The following is an 18837-nucleotide window of genomic DNA, read 5'->3' as shown; positions in this document are numbered from 1 at the left end:
GAGAACGGTGCTTTCGAACGTACGGTGACTGTCAATCCGGGAGTTGTAATTGCCAAACCTAAAAGAGCCGCAAACCTGCGATGTCCAACTCGTTCAACTTCGTTTTCCGCAGCAGTGAAAAGCATCCAGGTCCCTTACCGCTTTTCAAATTACAGTGGTTCTGATTGGCAAGAAACACCCGACCTGACCTTATTGCCCTGGTACCTTACCTCAGATGCCTGAGGCGGTAGGCCAACTCTTTTGGCACCAGTTCCAGGTTTCCGTGCCTGCTCGTTGCCAGTTGGTGGTGCCTGCCCGTTTTTTAGTTAGGTACCAAGTGGCCGTGGGCGAGAGCATCCTCCACTTCTTGAAGGTTCACCTCCGAAAAACAACCACCACCTACCTCTCTCTCGGGCCAAACTTTCGCCCGCCGCTTCAGCTGACTACGCGACTTATCTCTTGTGATGAACAGTGCTGGCTACTTGATCACTAACTCGAATCCAGAGCTGAGATTGCGAGTTCCGGCACCCCATTATTCCCACCATTCTTGAATTCCTTCTTGGCGGGTCTTTCGTTCCAGTTTCCGCAGCCGATCCGCAACCAAACCAACCGATGACAAGTAGCCGGTAACGACTCAACATTGCTCACCATGAGCGACTTTGATACATACTGCGCCATCTGCGGCGGCCCTCTCAATGAGGTCAAGATCGGCTCGACCGCGCCCAGCCATCTGCGACGGCGACGCGAAATCGTCGCCCGGAAGCGAGACGCTTTGAAGCGAATCGATTCGCATGATGGAAGGGGTTCGCAGCGCAAGGACAAAGAAGATGACGTGCATGACGAGGAGCACGAGGAGAGCGCGGAAGGGGAGGAGGAGTGGTTTGCGGGCCACGAAGGCAAATCCTACGACCCGGGACTCATCAGCAGGCAGGGTCTAGCATGGCTCCAAGAGATTTGCTGTCTGGGCCTCAACTTAGAGGTGAATGGCGAGTCTAAGTAAGTGCTGTTTTGGCAGCGGACTTCCTGGCCGGCGAGTTTTCACGTTTAATTAAACGTTCTTGACTCAGGGCCTTTATTTCCGGCTGGTCGATGCGTTGCAATTCGGTGAGTGTGTCCTCTCGGCACTCCTTCTGCAGTGCCAACGCGAACCCGGTTTCTGATTCTCTGTACAGGGCTGGATGGAGGCTTTCCCAGGCACCGGTATGTTGTCCGTGCCCTCGCCGCATTCAGGTCGTGTGTGTTGACCCGTCCTTGAGATGCAAATGAACCACCAGTGACTGCAGGTTCTCGAACAAGGATCTATTCCTGGTACTTTTAGCAATATCGCCCCCGTGGCTTCCTTCCGCTCACTGACTCATGCGCAACGTGTAGTTTTCGCAACTACCTCAGAAACAGCGACAATCCGGCCTTTCCCTTCCACCACGGATGCCTTGACATCCTCACCCAAGTTCTAACGGGCAGCACGGACGCCGCCAACCTTAACAAGGACGCACTTTACGATGCCATGTCCGGACTCCACGACGTTTCCAAGAAATGGCCCATTGGCCAGTGTTTGAATCTCGATTACGGCAACGTTGAAGGACGAGACCGTCGTTGGCGGTCAATTCCAGGCGAAGAGGTGCGTTCCCGTCATTGCTTGTCCCGCCAGCTTCTGCCAAAAGCCACTCACGACTCTGAGGTGTCTCGCAGTTCTCTGTAACAGACCCTGCCCCCACGGCCGAACTTGCCAAGACTCTGAGGCGTTGCATCATCGAGCATGGATTTGGAATCGGACCGGATAGCCTGGGGTCTGTTATCCCACGGCAACCCCAGGTGCGGGATCCTTTCTCCCGGCTGCCCGTCGAGATCCTGCAATACATCTTCCGCTTCCTTCCGGGCCACGATCTACTGGCTGTCCTGAAGGCATCATGGATTGCGTTTCTCGCGACTCGCTCGAACCAATTCTGGAAGCGGTTCCTCAAGCAGGATATGCCGTGGCTGACAGAACTCTGGCCGCTGCTCGAAGACTACACGCAGGGAGGAGACCACGAGCTCAATTACAGGGCTCAGTACCTGTGGCTGGACCACGCTACTCTGCCGAGGTACGGCCTAGACGGGCCTTTCCTTGCCCTCGCAAACAGAAGGCGCATCTGGGGCGTGTGTGAGCAGCTGGCCCTACCTTACTTCCGTCATCTTCATGCGAAGCCCTTGGGCGAGCCCGATAGCAGGATGGTTGAGGCCACCTTCTGCCGCCATATGGCTATCGAATCAGACAATAAGCCAGGATGCGATCCCTCAGCCTCTCGAAAAACTTTCTTTGCGCACTCGGTGGACGAGCTGGACAGCTGGCCGATGAATCTCGAATTCTTCTGGGGGAAGAATCACCGACTCGTCGGCCTGTGCGCCATAATCTGCAAGCAGAGGCGTGTTTTTGGGCTCGATGGCGAGGTAAACCCTGACGTCACCAAGTCAGCGCTGCGCATCACGGCCGGCCTCCGAATTACCGAGATCCAGCTGTTTATTGAGACCGCGGATCCCAACAAGTCTCCGACGGCATCGCCTGGCATAGTTTCCCTCAAGGTAAGTTAGGTGCAGGCCTGTCCGCCCATCCTGAGATTGGACTCGAACCTAACGTATGCTGGCTCAAGGTAATCACCAGTGTCGTTCTGTGCATGCTGGATCGGTTCTACCCCGACTGGGAGACTCGTCTTGGCGTCTTCACGGCTCTCACTGTCTCTCCGGGGGCACGTTCTGGCGATCAGGGTGAGTACCCCGTTTTTGACACGTTGCTCTCCTCGCTCCAGAAAAGATGCGGCTGACTCGAAAGTGTGGTTTAGATCAGAACAAGCAAGGGCCACGAGCTGACCGTCGGTCAGGATAACGGAAAGGGATGGAAATCCCAACACGCACCGGCAGGCGAGTATATCATTGGGCTCGTGGCTGGCTTCATGGGAAAGCCAGATATGCCGGTGTGCCCGTGCTAAGTGCTCAGAAAACGCAGCTGAGCTTGGCCAGTGAACTGACAGAGATCAATTCCAGCGATATGCTGCCCTATCAAAACTGCTTGTCTTGACAGCCGGTCGCGACTCTGGTTTATGGCTGCCTCAGTTGGAGTTTTCGTGACAAGCCTCAACCGATGTTTATCGGGGGATGTTGTCTAAACTCGGCAAAGACGGGACAACAACTTTGATGCTTCCCACTTCTATCTAGCCTAGTCCACCCTATTACCATGATCTTTCGAGAGAACAACGCACCCTCGAGCCCTAGGTCCTCTCCACGCGAGGAGAACAGAAGTTGCCAGTTCCCGCGACCTTGCGCGCGCCTCAGCAAGTGTCCAGCATGCTAGTCAAAGCCGACTTCTCAGCCGACGTGATGCTCAAGTCGTACGCGTACTTGACCGCCACCCAGCTCTTGGCGTATGTGCAGTGAAAGGACGCAAGGGGAGGCTTCCATTCGTCGGGCGACTGGTCGCCCTTGCTCTCGTTGACATTGTCTGTGACCGCCCACAGCTGGGGGTTGTCAATGTCGTTGGCGAACTGGGTGCGCATGGCGGTCGACCAGGTGTTAGCGCCGGACTGCGGGGATAGGAAGAGAAGTCAGCGTCTCTCGCGGACACCGAGCAGGCATGGTTTAGTAGAAGCCCTTACAATCCAGGCGTTCTTCAGCGGGACCATGTGGTCGATGTCGAGGTCGGACGCGGCGGTCCAGGTCGCCCCGTCGTAGGGTGAGAACCAGGTCCCCGACGTGGCGGTGCAGGCGCTGTTGGTCACGACGTTGGTGCCATCCCGCTTCAAGACGAATTCACTGATATGCACCGGTACATGTCAGCTAGCTTTTCTTGGATGACGGTGGCAATGGCGCAGTGGATCATCAATACCGAGTGTCGCAGGTGCCGTTGACGGTGGTCCAGGTATGAAAGAGAGACCGCTCATATTGGCCGTCGTCGTAGGAAACCTGGACAGTCAGGGCAGCAAGTTGCGTTTTTGCCGTGGAGGCAGAGGGAATTCCCGGCTGTGTGTTTTGTATGAGCCATCCCGGTCCGAGGTTAGAACTCTCTCTAGCTCGGGGGTTGTGACTTACAGGGGCCGGCGCCGGCGTGGGGATGGCGGAGACGCCCGTTACCAGGAGTGAACCAACGAAGAGGAACTTCATTTTTTCGGCTGTTTTGCCTGGCCACTGATCGATCGCACTGTCCAGTAAAGGACTCAAGTATTGTGTAATCCCTGTCTTGGAGTCACTGGCGTTCGGGACATCCCTTGCTTTTGAACGCAGGCCTCCCACGTACCCTGGGCGCCTGCTTGGGCGATAATATCTTATTCACGGCGCAACATTCTGACCGCTGTCAGCAATGAACCCGTCGCGCCGACACTGCCACATCCGGAAGGCGGTTCGCGGTCTGGCGCTACGCCGATCATCCCGTGTGGTGTAACCCTTGCTCAAAAGATGCCCTCAGCTGCCCCCTGAATTCGTTGTAACCGTGGCCAGCCCACGGCCCGGGGCTCTTCTCCCCGCAACCGAGCGAGCACCAGAATCATCATCCAACACAACTTCCTTTTCGGGATTTGCCAAGCGGGCGGGAGCGGCTGCAAGTCATCCAATCACTCCGAAGCGCACAGCAACGTTTCTCGGCCGCTGGGACGGTCGGCGGGGTCAAGCGGCCTAAGCCGGGATTCTTATGCAACCCGGCCAAAAACGACACCGAGAAACGCCTCGGGGAGCAGCCGAGGGGCTCGACGGCGGCCCCTTTTTGGACCACATGTTTGCAGATCTGTATGAGTGAGAGGGGTAAAAAAAAAAGTTATTTTTGTCATCGCCGTCATGCACAAACTGGGTATACGGCCCAAAACTTTACAGCCACCTTTCTGCCGAGATCAAAACCATTCAAACAGAAATCAAAATCTCAGAAGTTCCGAGAGACGACGGCACGCAACTAGAGCTGCCAACAGGCAGGCGGCGAGAGCTTTCATCCTACTGAGATCCGGCCACCTGAGCCTCACTCTCAACGACTGATTTTCCTTCAGGCGTGTCAGTTACCTCCGCGGTAGATCCCGACGTATCCAGCGCCGCTTCCGCAGGCACTTCTGCAGGCCCCGGCTCGGCGGCCGACTTTTTCGAGAACGGATTGATCCGCGTTGGCATCGACATGCTCGGCATGCTGGGCATGCTCGGCACGGATATGTTGGGCATGTTCGGCAGCGCGACGCTGGGCATCGCCGCCTTCACGTTGGGCAACTCGATGCTCGATGGCAGATACGACCGCAGATTGGAGCCCGCCTGCTGGGCGACGCCGAGTAGATGGCGCAGGTAGGCCTTCTTCTGCTCGGCCTTGTCAGCCTCCTGGCCCTCCTCGCCTCCGCCGCCGGAGGTGCTGCCGCCGTCCATATCGTCCGGAAGGGGGACCAGAGCTGCTGCCGCGGCGATGTCGATCGGGGACTCGTCGGGGACTCCTTCATCATCCATCTCGGTGTCCGCTTCTTCTGGGATCTCCTCGGTTGATTTCTCCTCTGCCGTGCGCGGAATGCTCTCGCTGTCGACGGCCTTCGCAAGGGCCTCTGTCTCCTCGGACTCCGCAGGCGGCGCCTCCGCAAACTTCGGGTCGTCGTAGATCTCGGTCTCGTCGTTGAACCACTCCACCACCAGTTTTGCCGCGTCGTTGACCAACCGCTCATACTCCTTGTTCTTGTCCTTCTTGAACAGGTTGACGTGAGCGGCAATCTCATCCTTGGCGCCCTCGACGACGTGCCGGACGAAGAGCTTCGCCGCGGGCTCGTCCTTGGCGGGGACCGCGCAGAAGGTCCGCTCGGGCACGAAGTAGCCGCCGCTCCAGTAGCCGTTCTCGCCCAGCGACGCGTACACGTCGCGCACGCCGACCCCGCGCAGCGCCGCCAGCCGCTCGAGCCGGCGGCCCAGCTCGTTCTGCCTCAGCAGCGCGCCGACGAAGATGAAGTGGTCGGCCAGCCAGGCGAACGACGCGCCGACGTTGCCGCGGTTGACGTACGCCAGCCCCTGGCCCAGCGCGTCCACCGACTGCTGGTACCCCTGCACGACGTCCTGGCGGGTCAGGCCGCGCACGCTGCGCACGCCCTCGAGGATCTGCCGGCGGTGCATGTACGCCGCCACGCCGCCGGCGGCGATGACGCCCACCGCGCCCGTGCGCATGGCGATCAGCTGCCAGGCCTTCCAGGCCGGGCTGCTGGAGGGCCGCTTGGCGATGCGCCCCGTGGCGGTGCCGACGGCGCGGCGGGAGGCGAGCCGGGACAGCGCGGCCGGGGTGGCGGCGGACAGGGCGGTCATGATGTTGAAGACGTTGCTGACCTTTTGGTAGTTGGAGAAGGCGCCGTACACGAACATGGAGCGGGCGAGCCCGTTGTAGGGCGTGTCGAAGGCGAGGATGCCCTGGATGAGGGGGAACAGGGGGCTGGACGGCGACTCGCTCTGGCGCTTCTCGTCGAGGACGCGGAAGAGGCAGTCGCTTGCCACGAAGCCACTGGTGGGAGGTAAGTGAGGTCGTTCCAGACCAGGAAGACGCACACACCTAGGAAGGGCGGACTGAGAGGAAACTCACCCCATGGAATGGGCAATCAAGATCACGCCCACGCTCCGGTCGTTGGGCGGCCAGGGGTGCTCAAGGCGCGCCTTTCGTAACTCCACGACGCGCTCTTTTAGCCTGAGCCAAGTCAGAATGAGAAGCGAGGCAGTAGGGCCGGGTGCAGCAGCCAGTACCATTCCAGAAACGCATCAGTGCTCTGTGCAAGCTCTCCGCGTGTCTCATACTGCGGGTAGACCACAGAGGCAACCTCGTGGCCTTCGAGGTTGTTGGCGACGGTCTCCTCAAGGTGCTGAGGGAAGTCTCCAAAGGTGAAGTCGTTGCCCTGGTAATAGTTAGACAAGTCAGGCAATGGGCAAGCGTTGAGTATCGGCGGATCACAGATGAGCTTACTTTGAATCCGTGGAGGAAACACAGCAGTAGTATTCGTTTCATCTTGGATCTGGAGCCAATGCGCCGTTTGATGTCGAGATCTCAGTGTCTTGTCGTGGCATATTACCCCACGCGCCAGATTCGCGTACTTTTTTTATGGATGGACTTGATATATAGACTCCGTACGAGAAATATTCTCCCAGGTCTTGCCAATACGTCATTGACGACGTCATGCAAAGCTTAATTCAGCCCGACAAAAGACGGAGACCAACACATAACTTGCAAGAAGCATAAGATCGCGCATTCACGGTCAAAAAGCAATATTCTCTTTGTTTCACGTCTGCCCAATGCAGCCACTTTTTTCCCAGTCGGAGATGAGGTTGACCCGAGAATCGAGGGGAAAGCCAAGATGTCGCAAGCTACCTAAGTCATGACCGGTTACTCCAGAAACGAGATAGCCATCAGTGTCCTCGACAGTTGCCTCGAATGATACCGAGGTTGGTGTCCAATGTTCGGGAATTGGAGGATTGTCTCAGGAGCCACGGGGCAGTTGGCGGAGGGCTTGGTCCGAAGGAAGGAGGTGAGTGCGGCCTACGTAGGCTTTTGTCCGCCGAAGCACCGGGACCCAGCACATTCTCGGCATCTGCACAATCACTGGCAGTAGGAAGAAGTGTAACTATGGGGCGGTGGCTTCGGATGGAGATGGAGTGCGCGGCTGAATCGGCCGGTCATGATGACTCCACTTGGCAAGTCTTGCGAATTTGTCGTTTCATCTTGGCTGAAGATGGCGAGCCAAGCAGGCCAGATTCCACGCTCAGACGCCCAGCAGATCACACCTAAATCCTACGCTATGCTACACTACGCTAGTATATTCCCCAGACCCCGGATTCCCGTCCAGGTTGAGGTCCGGCCCCACGGCAACCAACGATAAGCGAGCGATCACGCCGTCTCCATCCTGTCGGCAATTGGAGGCTCGCAGCGTGGAGAAGTTCGATTACCGGGTTTTCGACCCCGGAAAACCCGCACTCATGTGGACCGCCATGAGACTCTGGGCTCGAGACTACTGCATACCGCCTTCCAGGTCCGGCAGGTGTGGGTGAAACACCACGAGGACGATGTGTTGGGCTCCGTGAACCCGATACGGATACTCTTGCGAGAACCTCGGCCCTGCCGGCGACGGCCGAGGAGAGAGGAGACTGCGTAACAGGACACAATGAATGATAAAAAGGGGACATCAGCCCTGGCTGACAGATGGCGGTTCGCATCAACTCGAGCTTCGAGCGCCCGGTGCAAGACCTGCTGCAGTCCTTCGTCTTGTGTACAAACTTTCGTTTCTCCAGCCCGCGTTGCAACGATGAAGTTCCTCCCAATCCTCTGCGCCGCTGGCCTGGCCGCCGCTGCTCCGACGCAGCCGGCTGGCGAAGCGGCTGTCGAAGCCCGCCAGTTGTTTTCAGACACCGCAAACGACCTGGAAAACGGGGTGTCCAGCAACTGCCCCAAAGTCATCTTCATCTGCGCCCGCGGCTCCACCGAGACCGGCAACTTGGTATGCACCTCGCCCCTAGCCCTGGAATAGTCCATGCCATAGACGAAAGGAAGAAGACGCTGATGCCCGCTCCAGGGCTCATCCGTCTGCCCCGAGGTAGCCAACGGCCTCAAGAACTACTACCCCAACCAACTCTGGGTGCAGGGCGTCGGGGGCGCCTACACGGCCGACCTGGCCTCCAACGCGCTTCCCGGGGGCACCTCGACGGCGGCGATGCAGGAGGCGGCCAACATGTTCAACCTGGCGCAGCAGAAGTGCCCGAACGCGTCGGTCGCCGCGGGCGGGTACAGCCAGGGCACGGCCGTCGTCGCCGGCGGCATCCAGTCGCTGTCGGCGGCGGCCAAGGACCAGATCAAGGGCGTCGTGCTCTTCGGCTACACGCAGGCGCAGCAGAACCACGACACCATCCCGAACTTCCCCGTCGACAAGACCATGATCTTCTGCGCCCAGGGCGACCTCGTCTGCAACGGCACCCTGATCGTCACCGCGGCCCACTTCTCCTACATCACCAACGGCGACGCGTCCACCAAGGGCCCGGCCTGGCTGCACGAGAAGATTGGCGATGCTTGAAGAACTTCCTGCGTGCTCTCCGCTGCGTTGAGGTGGGCGAATGGGCTGGGCTGCAACACCTGGCTCGTTGGAGAAGTGGCCCCCTAAGCAATATGCTGTCCCGGTGCCTAAGCGGATTAGGGGTCGTAGATCGCGTTTTGACTCGCTGGATGTATTTATCAGTTCTTGGTTGTGCCCGAAGCGATTATCTTCCACAATACATTGCGTATACCAAAGACCACCGTTCCAACGGCCCCTCGCAACACTCACGCCACCCTTTTCCATGAAGTTCCAACAACCGAGACTGGCACTAGTGATGGGCTACTTGCGGTACCACATCCTCGTGATCTTGGTCCTCCGCATCTTCCTCTGCAGCTGGAGGATGCCGTACATCAGCGCCTCGGCGGTGGGCGGGCAGCCCGGCACGAAGATGTCGACGGGCAGGATGCGGTCGACGCCGCGGACGACCGAGTAGCTGTAGTGGTAGTAGCCGCCGCCGTTGGCGCAGCTGCCCATGCTGATGACCCACTTGGGGTCGGGCATCTGGTCGTAGCACAGCCGCACGGCCGGCGCCATCTTGTTGGTCACGGTGCCGGCCACGATCATGACGTCGGCCTGGCGCGGCGACGCCCGGAAGATGATGCCCTGCCGGTCGTTGTCGTACCGCGGCATCGACACGTGCATCATCTCGATGCCGCATCACGCCAGCCCGAAGGTCAGCGGCCAGAGCGAGCCCTGGCGCGCCCAGTTGATCAGCGCGTCCAGCGTTGTCCTAAGGTGGGTGGTGGTGGGTGTCAGCCCAGCGTCGTGACGTTTAATCATCACCTGGCTTGGGAGGGTCAAGTGCGGCTCTTACAGAGCATATTCCACCACGGCGCTAGGGGCCCGTTCTTTCGTCAGGGCAGTTGTTGGCCGGGCCGGCTGCGGAGGGAGAGGGCGACGAGCTGTTGAGGGACGTTCGGATGTGTATCGGCGTACGAGAAAGGTAGGAACGACGTGTAAGGAAATCCTCCGTGCCGTCGGCACATGTCTGATCAGCATCTGGTAGCTCATGTTTGTGAAGGTACCGGTGGACGTTGCTGGCCCGGGGTGCTGGCACGGGAAACGGAGGAAGGAACAGGAGCGAGATTTCAACAAATTGTCGTTTTATTTATTTATTTTTTTTTTTCCGAGAAAAGCACGTGTAGAAGAACGAACGTTCCCAGACTCGTCCTGAGTTACAGCACTGAAATAGCTCCTACGAGCAATGCTTGCTTCGGGTGGCTTACACCCTGGTGACCCCTGTGGACGCCTCGGAAATATCCCACCATACTCGACCGCCCGGTCATGTGTGGACTCCGAGCCGATACTGTACAGATCTATGTGGAACAACGCTTTTTACACCGTGCGGATTGGTGGCGTCTTGGGACAGCGCCGGCCCCGTTTTCTTCCGAATCTGACTTACACGAGCAACAAAAGCTCGGGAACAACCCACCCAACCAACCTGGGGCCGCCTCGACTCCAACCTTCCCCCTTCTTCCCCAGAGCGATGCCGGCACAACGCACAGCCAAGCTCACCTGCGCCACGTACGGCAGGCAATACCAACACAGCAGCCACCTGCGCAGACACGAAGCGGCCCGTGAGTGCCATATCTCTCTCCACTTCGGTCTTAATTAGAGATTTTCAGTGATGACGCACCTGATTGACTAACCCGGCCAGACCTGGGAGCGAAGCAGCTCAAGTGCCTCCATTGCGGGAAAACCTTTTCGAGACGGTAGGCGCATACTTCTGCGCCCCTTGTATGCTATGTCTGCATGCTGTAATTATCTGTGTGCTGACATCCCTCGAGAGACGTCTGGAAGAAACACCACTCCATCTGTCCCAATAACACCAAGCATGACGTCCCGCCTCCAGCCACGCGAGGGAAGAAGCCACGGGCTTGTGACGATTGCTACCGCCGAAAGCTCTCCTGTGACGGCACAGCAGCCTGCGCGAGATGCCGGTCCCGACGTGTGACCTGCACCTATACGAGGTTGCAAGTCCGCGCCGGCAGTCAGTCATCCGGCAGCGCTTCACTGAACGCCGTTGCGCTCACTCCCCCATCGTCGAGTCCCGCGCCCGGCAAGGATGACGACACCAAGGTGCCTATCTCTTTTCTTCTCGGTCTGACTAATCCCCAGGCCGAATCGATGATCCGGATCTTCTTCAAAGAGCCAGGCCGAGTTGAGGACGCCCCCAGCCTCCCGCTTCGGCCGGAGCCAACCAGCATGGGCCTGGCCCAAGATGAGCTGCTCAACGACGGCACCTACCTTCCCTACCTCCTCGGCCTGCCGTCCTCCGACCCGCTTCTTGACCTCAGCGCTTCACATCCGGCCGGGGAAGGCCATGCCGACCCGGATTCCATCGACCCGGTCCTGGAGCCGTTGGTATCCGACCTCAAGGCCCTGCACGACACGCTGGCCGCCGAGAAGAGCAGCGGCTACGACGGCACATTCGACCCGCAGCTCGCAAAGCAGGTCTTCTCCGCGCCCAACCGCGCCGCCTTCGTGGCGGCCTACTTCCGCCACACCCACCGCGACATCCCGCTGCTCCACCGCCCGAGCTTCGACGCGGCGACCTCGGCCCGCCCGCTCGTCCTCGCCGTCTTCCTCTGCGGCGCCCAGTACTGCCCCCCGCGCGACTGCGTCCTGGCCGTCCCGCGCTTCTTCCCCGTCGCCGACGAGTACATCTTCCGCTGCCTCGAGGCGCAGCTCGCGCAGTTCGCGTCGCAGTCAGGCGCCGGGCCCCGCGCCGACGGAGTTGCAGCGCTGGAGCGGGACCGGGACCGGGACCGGGACCGGGACCGGGAACGGGAACGGGCGCTGTACGAAACGGTGCAGGCGGCGCTGCTCATGAGCGGCCTGCAGTTCACCAAGAACAACGACGCGGCCGTCCGCAGGCGCAACTGGCTCGTGCGCGAGCCCGTGCTGGTCCACGCCGTCCGGCGGCTGGGGCTCCCGAGCGCGAGGCAGACGCAGGCGCCGTCGTCGCAAATTGGTCGCCGCGGCGGGCGGCCCGACTGGGAGACGTTCGTCCGGGATGAGTTGCGGATCAGGTGAGTCCACGGCCCTCATCCCCATCCCTTCCCTGGTAACTACGCGCGCTGCTGGCGCTGGCTAGCGCGGAATGGCCTCGAGTTCAACTTGAAACTTGTGGATCGCTGACGGCATCTGCCTTTGCTGGGGAAAGAATCGCGACCTGGGCATTCCTCAACGACGGGCAGCAAGCCGGCGTGTTCCACCTGCCAGCGATGATGACGGTGGCCGAGATGACCTGCGACCTGCCGTGCATGGAAGCGCTGTGGGAGGCCAACGACGCAGCTGAGTTTGAGGCGGTGGTAGCCTCCAAGGGCGATGGCTGCTGGCGGCGCTCGGCGTCGTTCCGTGATTGCGTGGACGCGTTGATGGCGGACGCCTGGTCGGGGCCGGACGGCTTCCCGCTTGAGAACCCCTCCACGTACGATCTCTATCTCCTCATCTCCGGTGAGTGGCCTCGGTCCTTCTGCCCTAACCTGTTTGTCTAGACGCATCGGAATGCTTACATATCCATCACTTCGTCATGTCTGAAGCCGTGCACATGATGATCAGCACGGCGCGGCACGCGTCGCTGCTGCCGGCGAGCACACCCGCCCTTCGGCGCGCGGCAGACCGATGGCAGGAACTGTGGGAAGCATTGACCGGCCAACTCGATGAAGAGCAGCTGCGCATGCGCGGCCTTTCGCGACACGCGGGTGAGTGGTGCTGGCTCGCGAAGGCGCTGCTCGAGCACTGCGCGGCCGGGAAAGAGCAGCAGTCGCCGTACTTTCAACGGTTGGGCCACGAGTCGTCGAGGGAGTTGTATGAGCTGCTTCGGGAGTTGCGAGGTGGGTCATGAGGGACGAGCGACCAGCGCCTCTGGGGTGTTTAGGGGAATGGTGGGAGTTGATCGTGAACTGATTCCTTTCTTCACGGTGTCTAAAATCTAGGTAGACACTCCTTTCCTCCTACTCTTGCCCGCTCCTCGGACGTCTCCAGTCCTGCGCTAGAGTCCCATAATACCCACTCTCAGGAAGTGATTTTCAAAAGATCACTGCTCAGTGTCTGGCAGATACTTGAACAGCTGGATGATAATTATATTCGGCTTCTTCCCACCCTGGTTGTAAAATCCCTTGGCGTAGCTGAGCAATTCGCAGCCGCGCACGTTCCTCTCGAACGCGCTCCAGGCCGCGTCCAAGTCAGCCTGCAACAGGGGCTTCGCCTCTCCAAGGCGCGCGGCGTTGAGGACGAGCGCATCGATGGCAACGCCGTCCCGTGCCAGGCTATCTATCCCACAGCTTCTCGCACACCGCGCCCGCGCCCAAGCCGAGGACCACATGAATACGCTCAGCATATGGGCGAAGCAGATGTACGAGAGGGAGAACCCGGCTGGACTGCGCCACGGCCGAGCTGCTGAGGAACGGGGGGGAACGGGCGCGGTGGGGGCGAGACTCGTATGCTCCCGGCCATGCCGGCGAGCGCGCAGCGAGTCGCCCCCAACACCATGCTCGTCTTCCCGCCCGGCCGACAGCGCCAACCACCCAAATCCCACATGCGATTCCATCGCAGCCCACCCCAACGCTATCGCAACCAACAATTTGAGCGAACTCCTTCCTCCTCCCGCCCCTGTCCCCGGTCCCACACCCTCTGGCACCGAGTCGGTCCGCCGCACCTACACCGCCGCCGCCCTTGCCCACTCTATCTTCGCGACCCTCACGCGCGGGTCCCGGCCTGGTCGCGTTCACCGCGCAGGGCGGGCTCCGGGATGCGCCGAGCGCGGGGGAGTTGGATTGTCGTGTTGATGCGGGGTGGGGGTCTACTGCGTATCTGTGTAATGGGTGGTAGTGATGGTGGAGGTGGTCAGGGGTGAGGTGAGGAGCGGACCGGGCTGGGGATGGTGCCGGGAGGGGCCGGTCGCGGTGGGTCGTGCATGGTGCAGAGTCTGGATCCCGGCGTGTTGCTTGAAGGGCGCGGAGCGTTGCTTCAAGGGCGGGGAGCTCGAGGACGTTGTTGAGTTCGCGCTGGCTGTGCTAGAGGTCGGGGATGGGGTAGAGAGCGTGGAGCAGTGGCTGGCGGTCTGAGAGAGGGAGGCGCGTGAAGATCGGCGGCAGGGGGCCGGCAGCTCTGGGTCAGTGTCAGAGAGAACGGTGTTTGTCGAGTGTCCGGAGGTAAGCATTTGTTAACGTTCTTTTCCGCCGTAACTACGGAGTACATCCGTGCATATGTACGTTCCTTCGTGTTCTCGTCGTCTCCACCGCAGTCCCCTGCCATCGACATTTTTGCCCTGGCTTTCCGTCAAGGAGCCAAGCAAGCACGACAGCACTATCCACCCACTCCGCACCCAGGGCAATTGCGGCGTTGCGGGGTCTTGGCGGGGCGACAAGATTCTCTGCTTATATTTTTTTGGCTCAGAAACAACCCGCGCCTGCCAGCCTCACGAAACTCGTCAAGAGACAGAGAGCAACACATTGGGGCTGCTAGGTAGCGGTCACGGTGACGGGGACGATGACTGCCGGAACAGACGACACCCAGCCGTTGCTCGGCCCCTTCACCGGCCAGAGGCAGCAGGGATACTCCGCCCCTACCGCCGGTCCCGGAGATGCCGCGGACGCCGCCGAGACGATTGTCGTCGACTTCGACGCGGACGGCGACGCCGAGAACCCGCTCGAGTGGCCGACGCCGTTCAAATGGGGCGTCGTGAGCCTGCTCGCATGCATGGCCTTCACCGTGTTGGTCACTTTCCCCCCCTTTCTCACCGCACACGCTAACCTCGAACCCGCAATGTAGCACATTCACCTGCATCTCGGTGGTCCCGCTGGCGTCGGACATCGTGCGCGACCTGTCGGCGTCGGCGAACCCGTCCAAGTCGGCCAGCGTGCTGCTCGTGACCATCTGGGAGCTGGGCGAGGCCGCGGGCCCGCTGCTGATCGCGCCGCTGTCCGAGATGGCCGGCCGGCGGCCCGTCCTGAACGCGGCCAACCTGCTCTTCGTCGCCGCCACCGTGCTGGCCGCCACCAGCCGCAGCGTGCCGCAGTTCGTCGCCGCCCGCATGCTCAACGGCCTCGCCGTCGCCAGCAACGTGCTCAACCCGGCCATCGTCGGCGACATGTTCCCCAGCGACCAGCGCGGCAGCCCCCTCAGCCTGATCTTCCTCGCCCCGCTGGTCGGCGGCGCCGTCGGCCCGCTGATCGGCAGCGCCGTCGCCCAGGCCTTCGGCTGGCGCACCGTGCTCTGGGCCGCCGTCGTGCTGTCGTCCGCCTGCGAGGGGCTCTTCTTGACCTGCTTCCGCGAGACCTACAAGGTGGCCATCCTGAGGAGGCGCGTGGAGAAGTTGGCGGCCGGGCACGCAGCGGGGTCGCGTCTGCGGTTCAAGACGGCGTTCGATGACGCTGAAGGGGTCAGCGACGAGGGATCCCCCTCCGACTGGAAGAAGCTACGCGACGCAGTGATGCGCCCCGCCGTTGTCTTGTTCGGAAGCGGCGTGTTGATGGCCATGAGCCTGTTCGGCTCGCTTTTCCTCAGCTTCTTCTACATCTATAGCACCACCTTTTCCGACATCCTGCTCGACGTGTACGAGCTGTCGCCGGTGGCTGTCGGCTTTTGCTTTACCATCTTCTGTGAGTCCCCCCTCGGCCTCCTGAGAACATTGGGCGCGCCTCAATAACTGACGCAGCGATAGCCGCTGGCTCAACCCTTAGTGTCTTCATCTGCAACAGCACTCTTGACCGCATCTACGTCCGGATGCGTGACGCGCACAAGGGTGTCGGCAAGCCTGAGTATCGTCTCCCGCTGGCCATCGCTGGTGCGTTCGCCCTATCACTCTCCGTTGCGGCTTATGGTTGGGCTGCCGAGTTGCGCCTCCCGCTGGCTTTCTTCGTGTTTACGGGCTTTGCCATCGGCGTAGCCATCATGCTGGGCATGATTCCGGTGATGGCCTACGTCGTTGACGCCTTCGGACTCTTCTCGGCCTCTGCCACGACTGGGGTCATCGTAATAAGGTGTCTCATGAGCACGTGTTTGCCCTTGGCCACAACCCCTCTGGTTGATATGTATGGCCAGGGATGGGGCTTCTCCGTGCTGGCCGCTTTGGTCTTGATTTTTGCCCCTATCCCGATCCTGATGTTCCGATATGGGGCGCACTGGAGAAAGTTCTCCAAGTACACCAGGGATGCATGAACATAAGCACTGCGTTATGACGGACCGACCACTTGCATGATGAGACGATGACGATTTAGCTGTATCTGTCTCTCTTCGCAACTTGTCGGCGGCGTTGCGCGGGCGTTAAGAAGAGTTGTTTCTATATTTTGGAGGGATGATCGTATAGAAAAACAACATAATTTTCGGGCTTTGCGTATACCAGCGAAGATATTTCAAGGAACCCTGACCTGATTTCGCTGCCACATCAACAACGCAGTGAAAACGCCGACAACAGCAAAGCCGAGCACAATGTGCATCTCCAAGTTGAAGCTCTCGACGAAGTGGCTGCGCACCGTTCTCTGGAGTTCCGCACTAGGCAGCGTCTTGATGACCTCGCTAGATCGGAAAATCGCCAGTATCTGCTCAGGGGGCAAGATGCCCAGAAGCTCGTTTCGTAGCTTAGTGTTTCCAACTGCGTTGATGATCGGTATGACCGTTGCGCTGCTGAGATACCGGAGCTGGACGGGCGCTGCTGCCCCGACCGCTGTAGAAAGTTGGCTCATTAGCTTTTTTCTTTCTTTCTTTTTTTTTTTTTTTTTTTCTTTTTTCTTTTTTTTTCCCTCCCCCCCCCCCCCCCCACCGCAGCCAACAACAAGAGGAAAACCGGGGTGCATTTACGTAGATCCCTTTTCTCAACCACAAACGCGGACAGGAATGTTAGGTGCTGCGCCCAAGCACATTCCGAAACCCAATCCAACCACCACCTCGAGACCGTACAGGCCATGCCAGTCTGCATCTGCGGGATCGCCGCGGGCAAGAAAAACAAGACCCAGTATCTGCAGGACCGATCCCGCTATGGCCAGATAAAGGGGAGGCAGGCGCTCGCCCTTGCACAGCACCGCGCAGACAATGGTGCCGATGGGTCCGCAAATAGCAAGGGGAATCATCCGGACACCTGCCTGCAGGGCGTTGAGTCCGGCCGATGTCTGATACCGGAGCGGGAGCTGGAAGATGCAGGTGATGCTGACCGCGCCGATCATGAAGGACGTTCTGGTCCCCGAGCCGGCCCTGTGTCAGCAGGATCACGGCTCATGCTTCGGGGCGTCGGAAAACTGGCTCGGTGGTGATAATTTGAGAAAGACTCACAGCAGCAAGCCAGCCACAGGCCTCGACATGACAAACCGCCAAGGCAATACCGGCTCGACTGCGCTCCTACTCGTGTCCTGCCTTCCGGTCGCCCTCCACGAGTTCGCGAAGAAGGCGGCCCACACCACCGCGGACCCAACACGGTGGCACCGCTCCAGTCGAGTCGCTAAGCGGCCTCTTCCAGGCCCGTGATCTGCAGTGCCATGGCTGCCAGCATCAAGAAGCCGCCCAAGAAGTCGATGCGACGTAACTTGAGCAGGGAGCTGCGGCGTTCCGTCGGAAAAAGCATGCTTTGGCCGTGCCGGGGGAAACCGGAGGGTACGGCGAGGAGGAGGATGGCTGCCGCGGCGAGGGCAGCGGACACGCTGGTCAGACCGTCCATGGTCAGCATTCCGCTCTTTTTTTGTTCCAGCGGTACCGGGAGAAGTGGATGTAATAGCCCTAACTTACTTGAAGAGAAACACCCATCTCCACGTCGAGATGATGCCGCCCAGCACGGGGCCCAAAGCAAAAGCCAGCGCGACCACGGCCGTCACGGTGGCCATGTACAAGGGGTATCGGACCGGAGGAACGAGCTCATAGAGCATGGCCATGTCGACCGCGTAGATGCCGGAGCCGCCGATGCCCTGGAAAGCTCGGCAAACAACGCTGCGGAAAAATGCTGTCAGAATGGTTGCGAGACCACACACAGATTGGGCACAAACGGGGAGGAGGAGCGCGAACAGCTGCACCAGATTCTGCGCGGCACCGCACCCGCCCGAGAAGGCCGCGAAGATGAGCAGGGCTGCGATACAGGTTGGCTTGCGCCCCAACAGGTCGCTGAGCTTGGCCCAGATCACGATGCCGGCTGACGTTGAGGTAGATCGCGTCAGAAACTTGAACGCCGCCGAGCGAGGCATCATTGATGGCTCCGCGTACCCACGTAGGTGATCAGATACGCAGTCAGGATCCAGCTGCTGCGCTTGAACTCTTGCAGATCGTCGATGATGTTAACGAGGGCGGTGCTGGCAATGGTGATTTCGAAGTTGACGAGAAAGAGGCCGAGCGAGAGGCTTGTCTGCCGTGTCAGAGCCTCAGTGGAGAAGGTTGAGGCTCCCCAGGGGAGCGACCTGTATGGATCTTGAAAAGGGAGCATGCAAGGGGTATGTACATACCCCAGTGTCATGGCATGCAGTCGCCATCCGGCCAAGTAGTTGATGCTGGGGTCGCCTTCACTGTCGCCTTGCGCGATTGCCGCCCCTTTCTCAGCGAATCCCGCTGCTCCCGAGTCTGGGCCGGCCCCGTCTGTCGCCATGGCCTCCATGGCATTCATTTGGAAATCATCAAACCCAGATTTGCCGTTCGCCATGGAGTCACTGAGTCTGGGGACGAGAGCCGCGTTCCTTAATATCTGCTGATGGCAGACCTGAACAAAGTTGAGCGCACGACGAGAGACGCGCAGCCTGGGCCCCGTACAGTAACTGCTGCTTTTTGTTTGAAGCCGCTTCGCGCGAATTATGCCCATGGCTGATGATGACGGGGCATGGCTTTATCCTGGAATAGACCAATG

General features: G+C 59.9%; 9 protein-coding genes across 9 annotated transcripts; 4 read left to right on the top strand and 5 right to left on the bottom strand.

Moving 5' to 3' along the window:
• Nucleotides 1-628: 628 nt before the first annotated feature.
• Nucleotides 629-2839, top strand: THITE_2091179 (uncharacterized protein; the record flags this gene model as incomplete). Its single annotated transcript, XM_003655972.1, has 5 exons — nucleotides 629-975; nucleotides 1351-1597; nucleotides 1669-2538; nucleotides 2607-2721; nucleotides 2796-2839. The coding sequence occupies 5 exons, from the start codon at nucleotides 629-631 to the stop codon at nucleotides 2837-2839; spliced, it is 1623 nt and encodes a 540-aa protein (XP_003656020.1).
• Nucleotides 2840-3281: 442 nt separating this feature from the next.
• Nucleotides 3282-4110, bottom strand: THITE_2131267 (uncharacterized protein; the record flags this gene model as incomplete). The annotated part of the gene is made up of 4 exons (XM_003655971.1): nucleotides 3282-3533; nucleotides 3606-3762; nucleotides 3836-3912; nucleotides 4039-4110. 4 exons carry the CDS (start codon nucleotides 4108-4110, stop codon nucleotides 3282-3284), a joined length of 558 nt encoding a protein of 185 aa, XP_003656019.1.
• Nucleotides 4111-4926: 816 nt separating this feature from the next.
• On the bottom strand, nucleotides 4927-6940 carry THITE_2054431 (uncharacterized protein; the record flags this gene model as incomplete). Its single annotated transcript, XM_003655970.1, has 4 exons — nucleotides 4927-6493; nucleotides 6524-6625; nucleotides 6682-6830; nucleotides 6899-6940. 4 exons carry the CDS (start codon nucleotides 6938-6940, stop codon nucleotides 4927-4929), a joined length of 1860 nt encoding a protein of 619 aa, XP_003656018.1.
• Nucleotides 6941-8080: 1140 nt separating this feature from the next.
• THITE_2120373 (carbohydrate esterase family 5 protein) lies at nucleotides 8081-9271 on the top strand. Its single transcript, XM_003655969.1, has 2 exons — nucleotides 8081-8423; nucleotides 8499-9271. Exons 1-2 carry the CDS (start codon nucleotides 8232-8234, stop codon nucleotides 8991-8993), a joined length of 687 nt encoding a protein of 228 aa, XP_003656017.1. The 5' UTR covers nucleotides 8081-8231; the 3' UTR covers nucleotides 8994-9271.
• Nucleotides 9272-9757, bottom strand: THITE_2120371 (uncharacterized protein). The gene has a single exon (XM_003655968.1). It carries the CDS (start codon nucleotides 9657-9659, stop codon nucleotides 9294-9296), a length of 366 nt encoding a protein of 121 aa, XP_003656016.1. The 5' UTR covers nucleotides 9660-9757; the 3' UTR covers nucleotides 9272-9293.
• Nucleotides 9758-10494: 737 nt separating this feature from the next.
• Nucleotides 10495-13109, top strand: THITE_60668 (uncharacterized protein). The gene is made up of 5 exons (XM_003655967.1): nucleotides 10495-10591; nucleotides 10672-10726; nucleotides 10802-11988; nucleotides 12240-12473; nucleotides 12560-13109. The coding sequence occupies exons 1-5, from the start codon at nucleotides 10501-10503 to the stop codon at nucleotides 12862-12864; spliced, it is 1872 nt and encodes a 623-aa protein (XP_003656015.1). The 5' UTR covers nucleotides 10495-10500; the 3' UTR covers nucleotides 12865-13109.
• A 712-nt stretch (nucleotides 13110-13821) lies between these two features.
• On the bottom strand, nucleotides 13822-14282 carry THITE_2091171 (uncharacterized protein; the record flags this gene model as incomplete). Its single annotated transcript, XM_003655966.1, has 2 exons — nucleotides 13822-14129; nucleotides 14234-14282. The coding sequence occupies 2 exons, from the start codon at nucleotides 14280-14282 to the stop codon at nucleotides 13822-13824; spliced, it is 357 nt and encodes a 118-aa protein (XP_003656014.1).
• An 85-nt stretch (nucleotides 14283-14367) lies between these two features.
• On the top strand, nucleotides 14368-16278 carry THITE_2120366 (uncharacterized protein). Its single transcript, XM_003655965.1, has 3 exons — nucleotides 14368-14734; nucleotides 14793-15622; nucleotides 15685-16278. Exons 1-3 carry the CDS (start codon nucleotides 14511-14513, stop codon nucleotides 16179-16181), a joined length of 1551 nt encoding a protein of 516 aa, XP_003656013.1. The 5' UTR covers nucleotides 14368-14510; the 3' UTR covers nucleotides 16182-16278.
• A 97-nt stretch (nucleotides 16279-16375) lies between these two features.
• THITE_2146636 (uncharacterized protein) lies at nucleotides 16376-18636 on the bottom strand (the record flags this gene model as incomplete). The annotated part of the gene is made up of 8 exons (XM_003655964.1): nucleotides 16376-16686; nucleotides 16843-17192; nucleotides 17289-17481; nucleotides 17535-17653; nucleotides 17739-17936; nucleotides 18012-18135; nucleotides 18207-18340; nucleotides 18443-18636. 8 exons carry the CDS (start codon nucleotides 18634-18636, stop codon nucleotides 16376-16378), a joined length of 1623 nt encoding a protein of 540 aa, XP_003656012.1.
• Between the last annotated feature and the right edge of the window lie 201 nt (nucleotides 18637-18837).

This window comes from Thermothielavioides terrestris, chromosome 4 (genome assembly GCF_000226115.1).
Source record: "Thermothielavioides terrestris NRRL 8126 chromosome 4, complete sequence".
NCBI lineage: Eukaryota > Fungi > Ascomycota > Sordariomycetes > Sordariales > Chaetomiaceae > Thermothielavioides > Thermothielavioides terrestris.
Note: the sequence above shows the minus strand (reverse complement) of the source record. Positions and strands in the feature narration are given on the sequence as shown.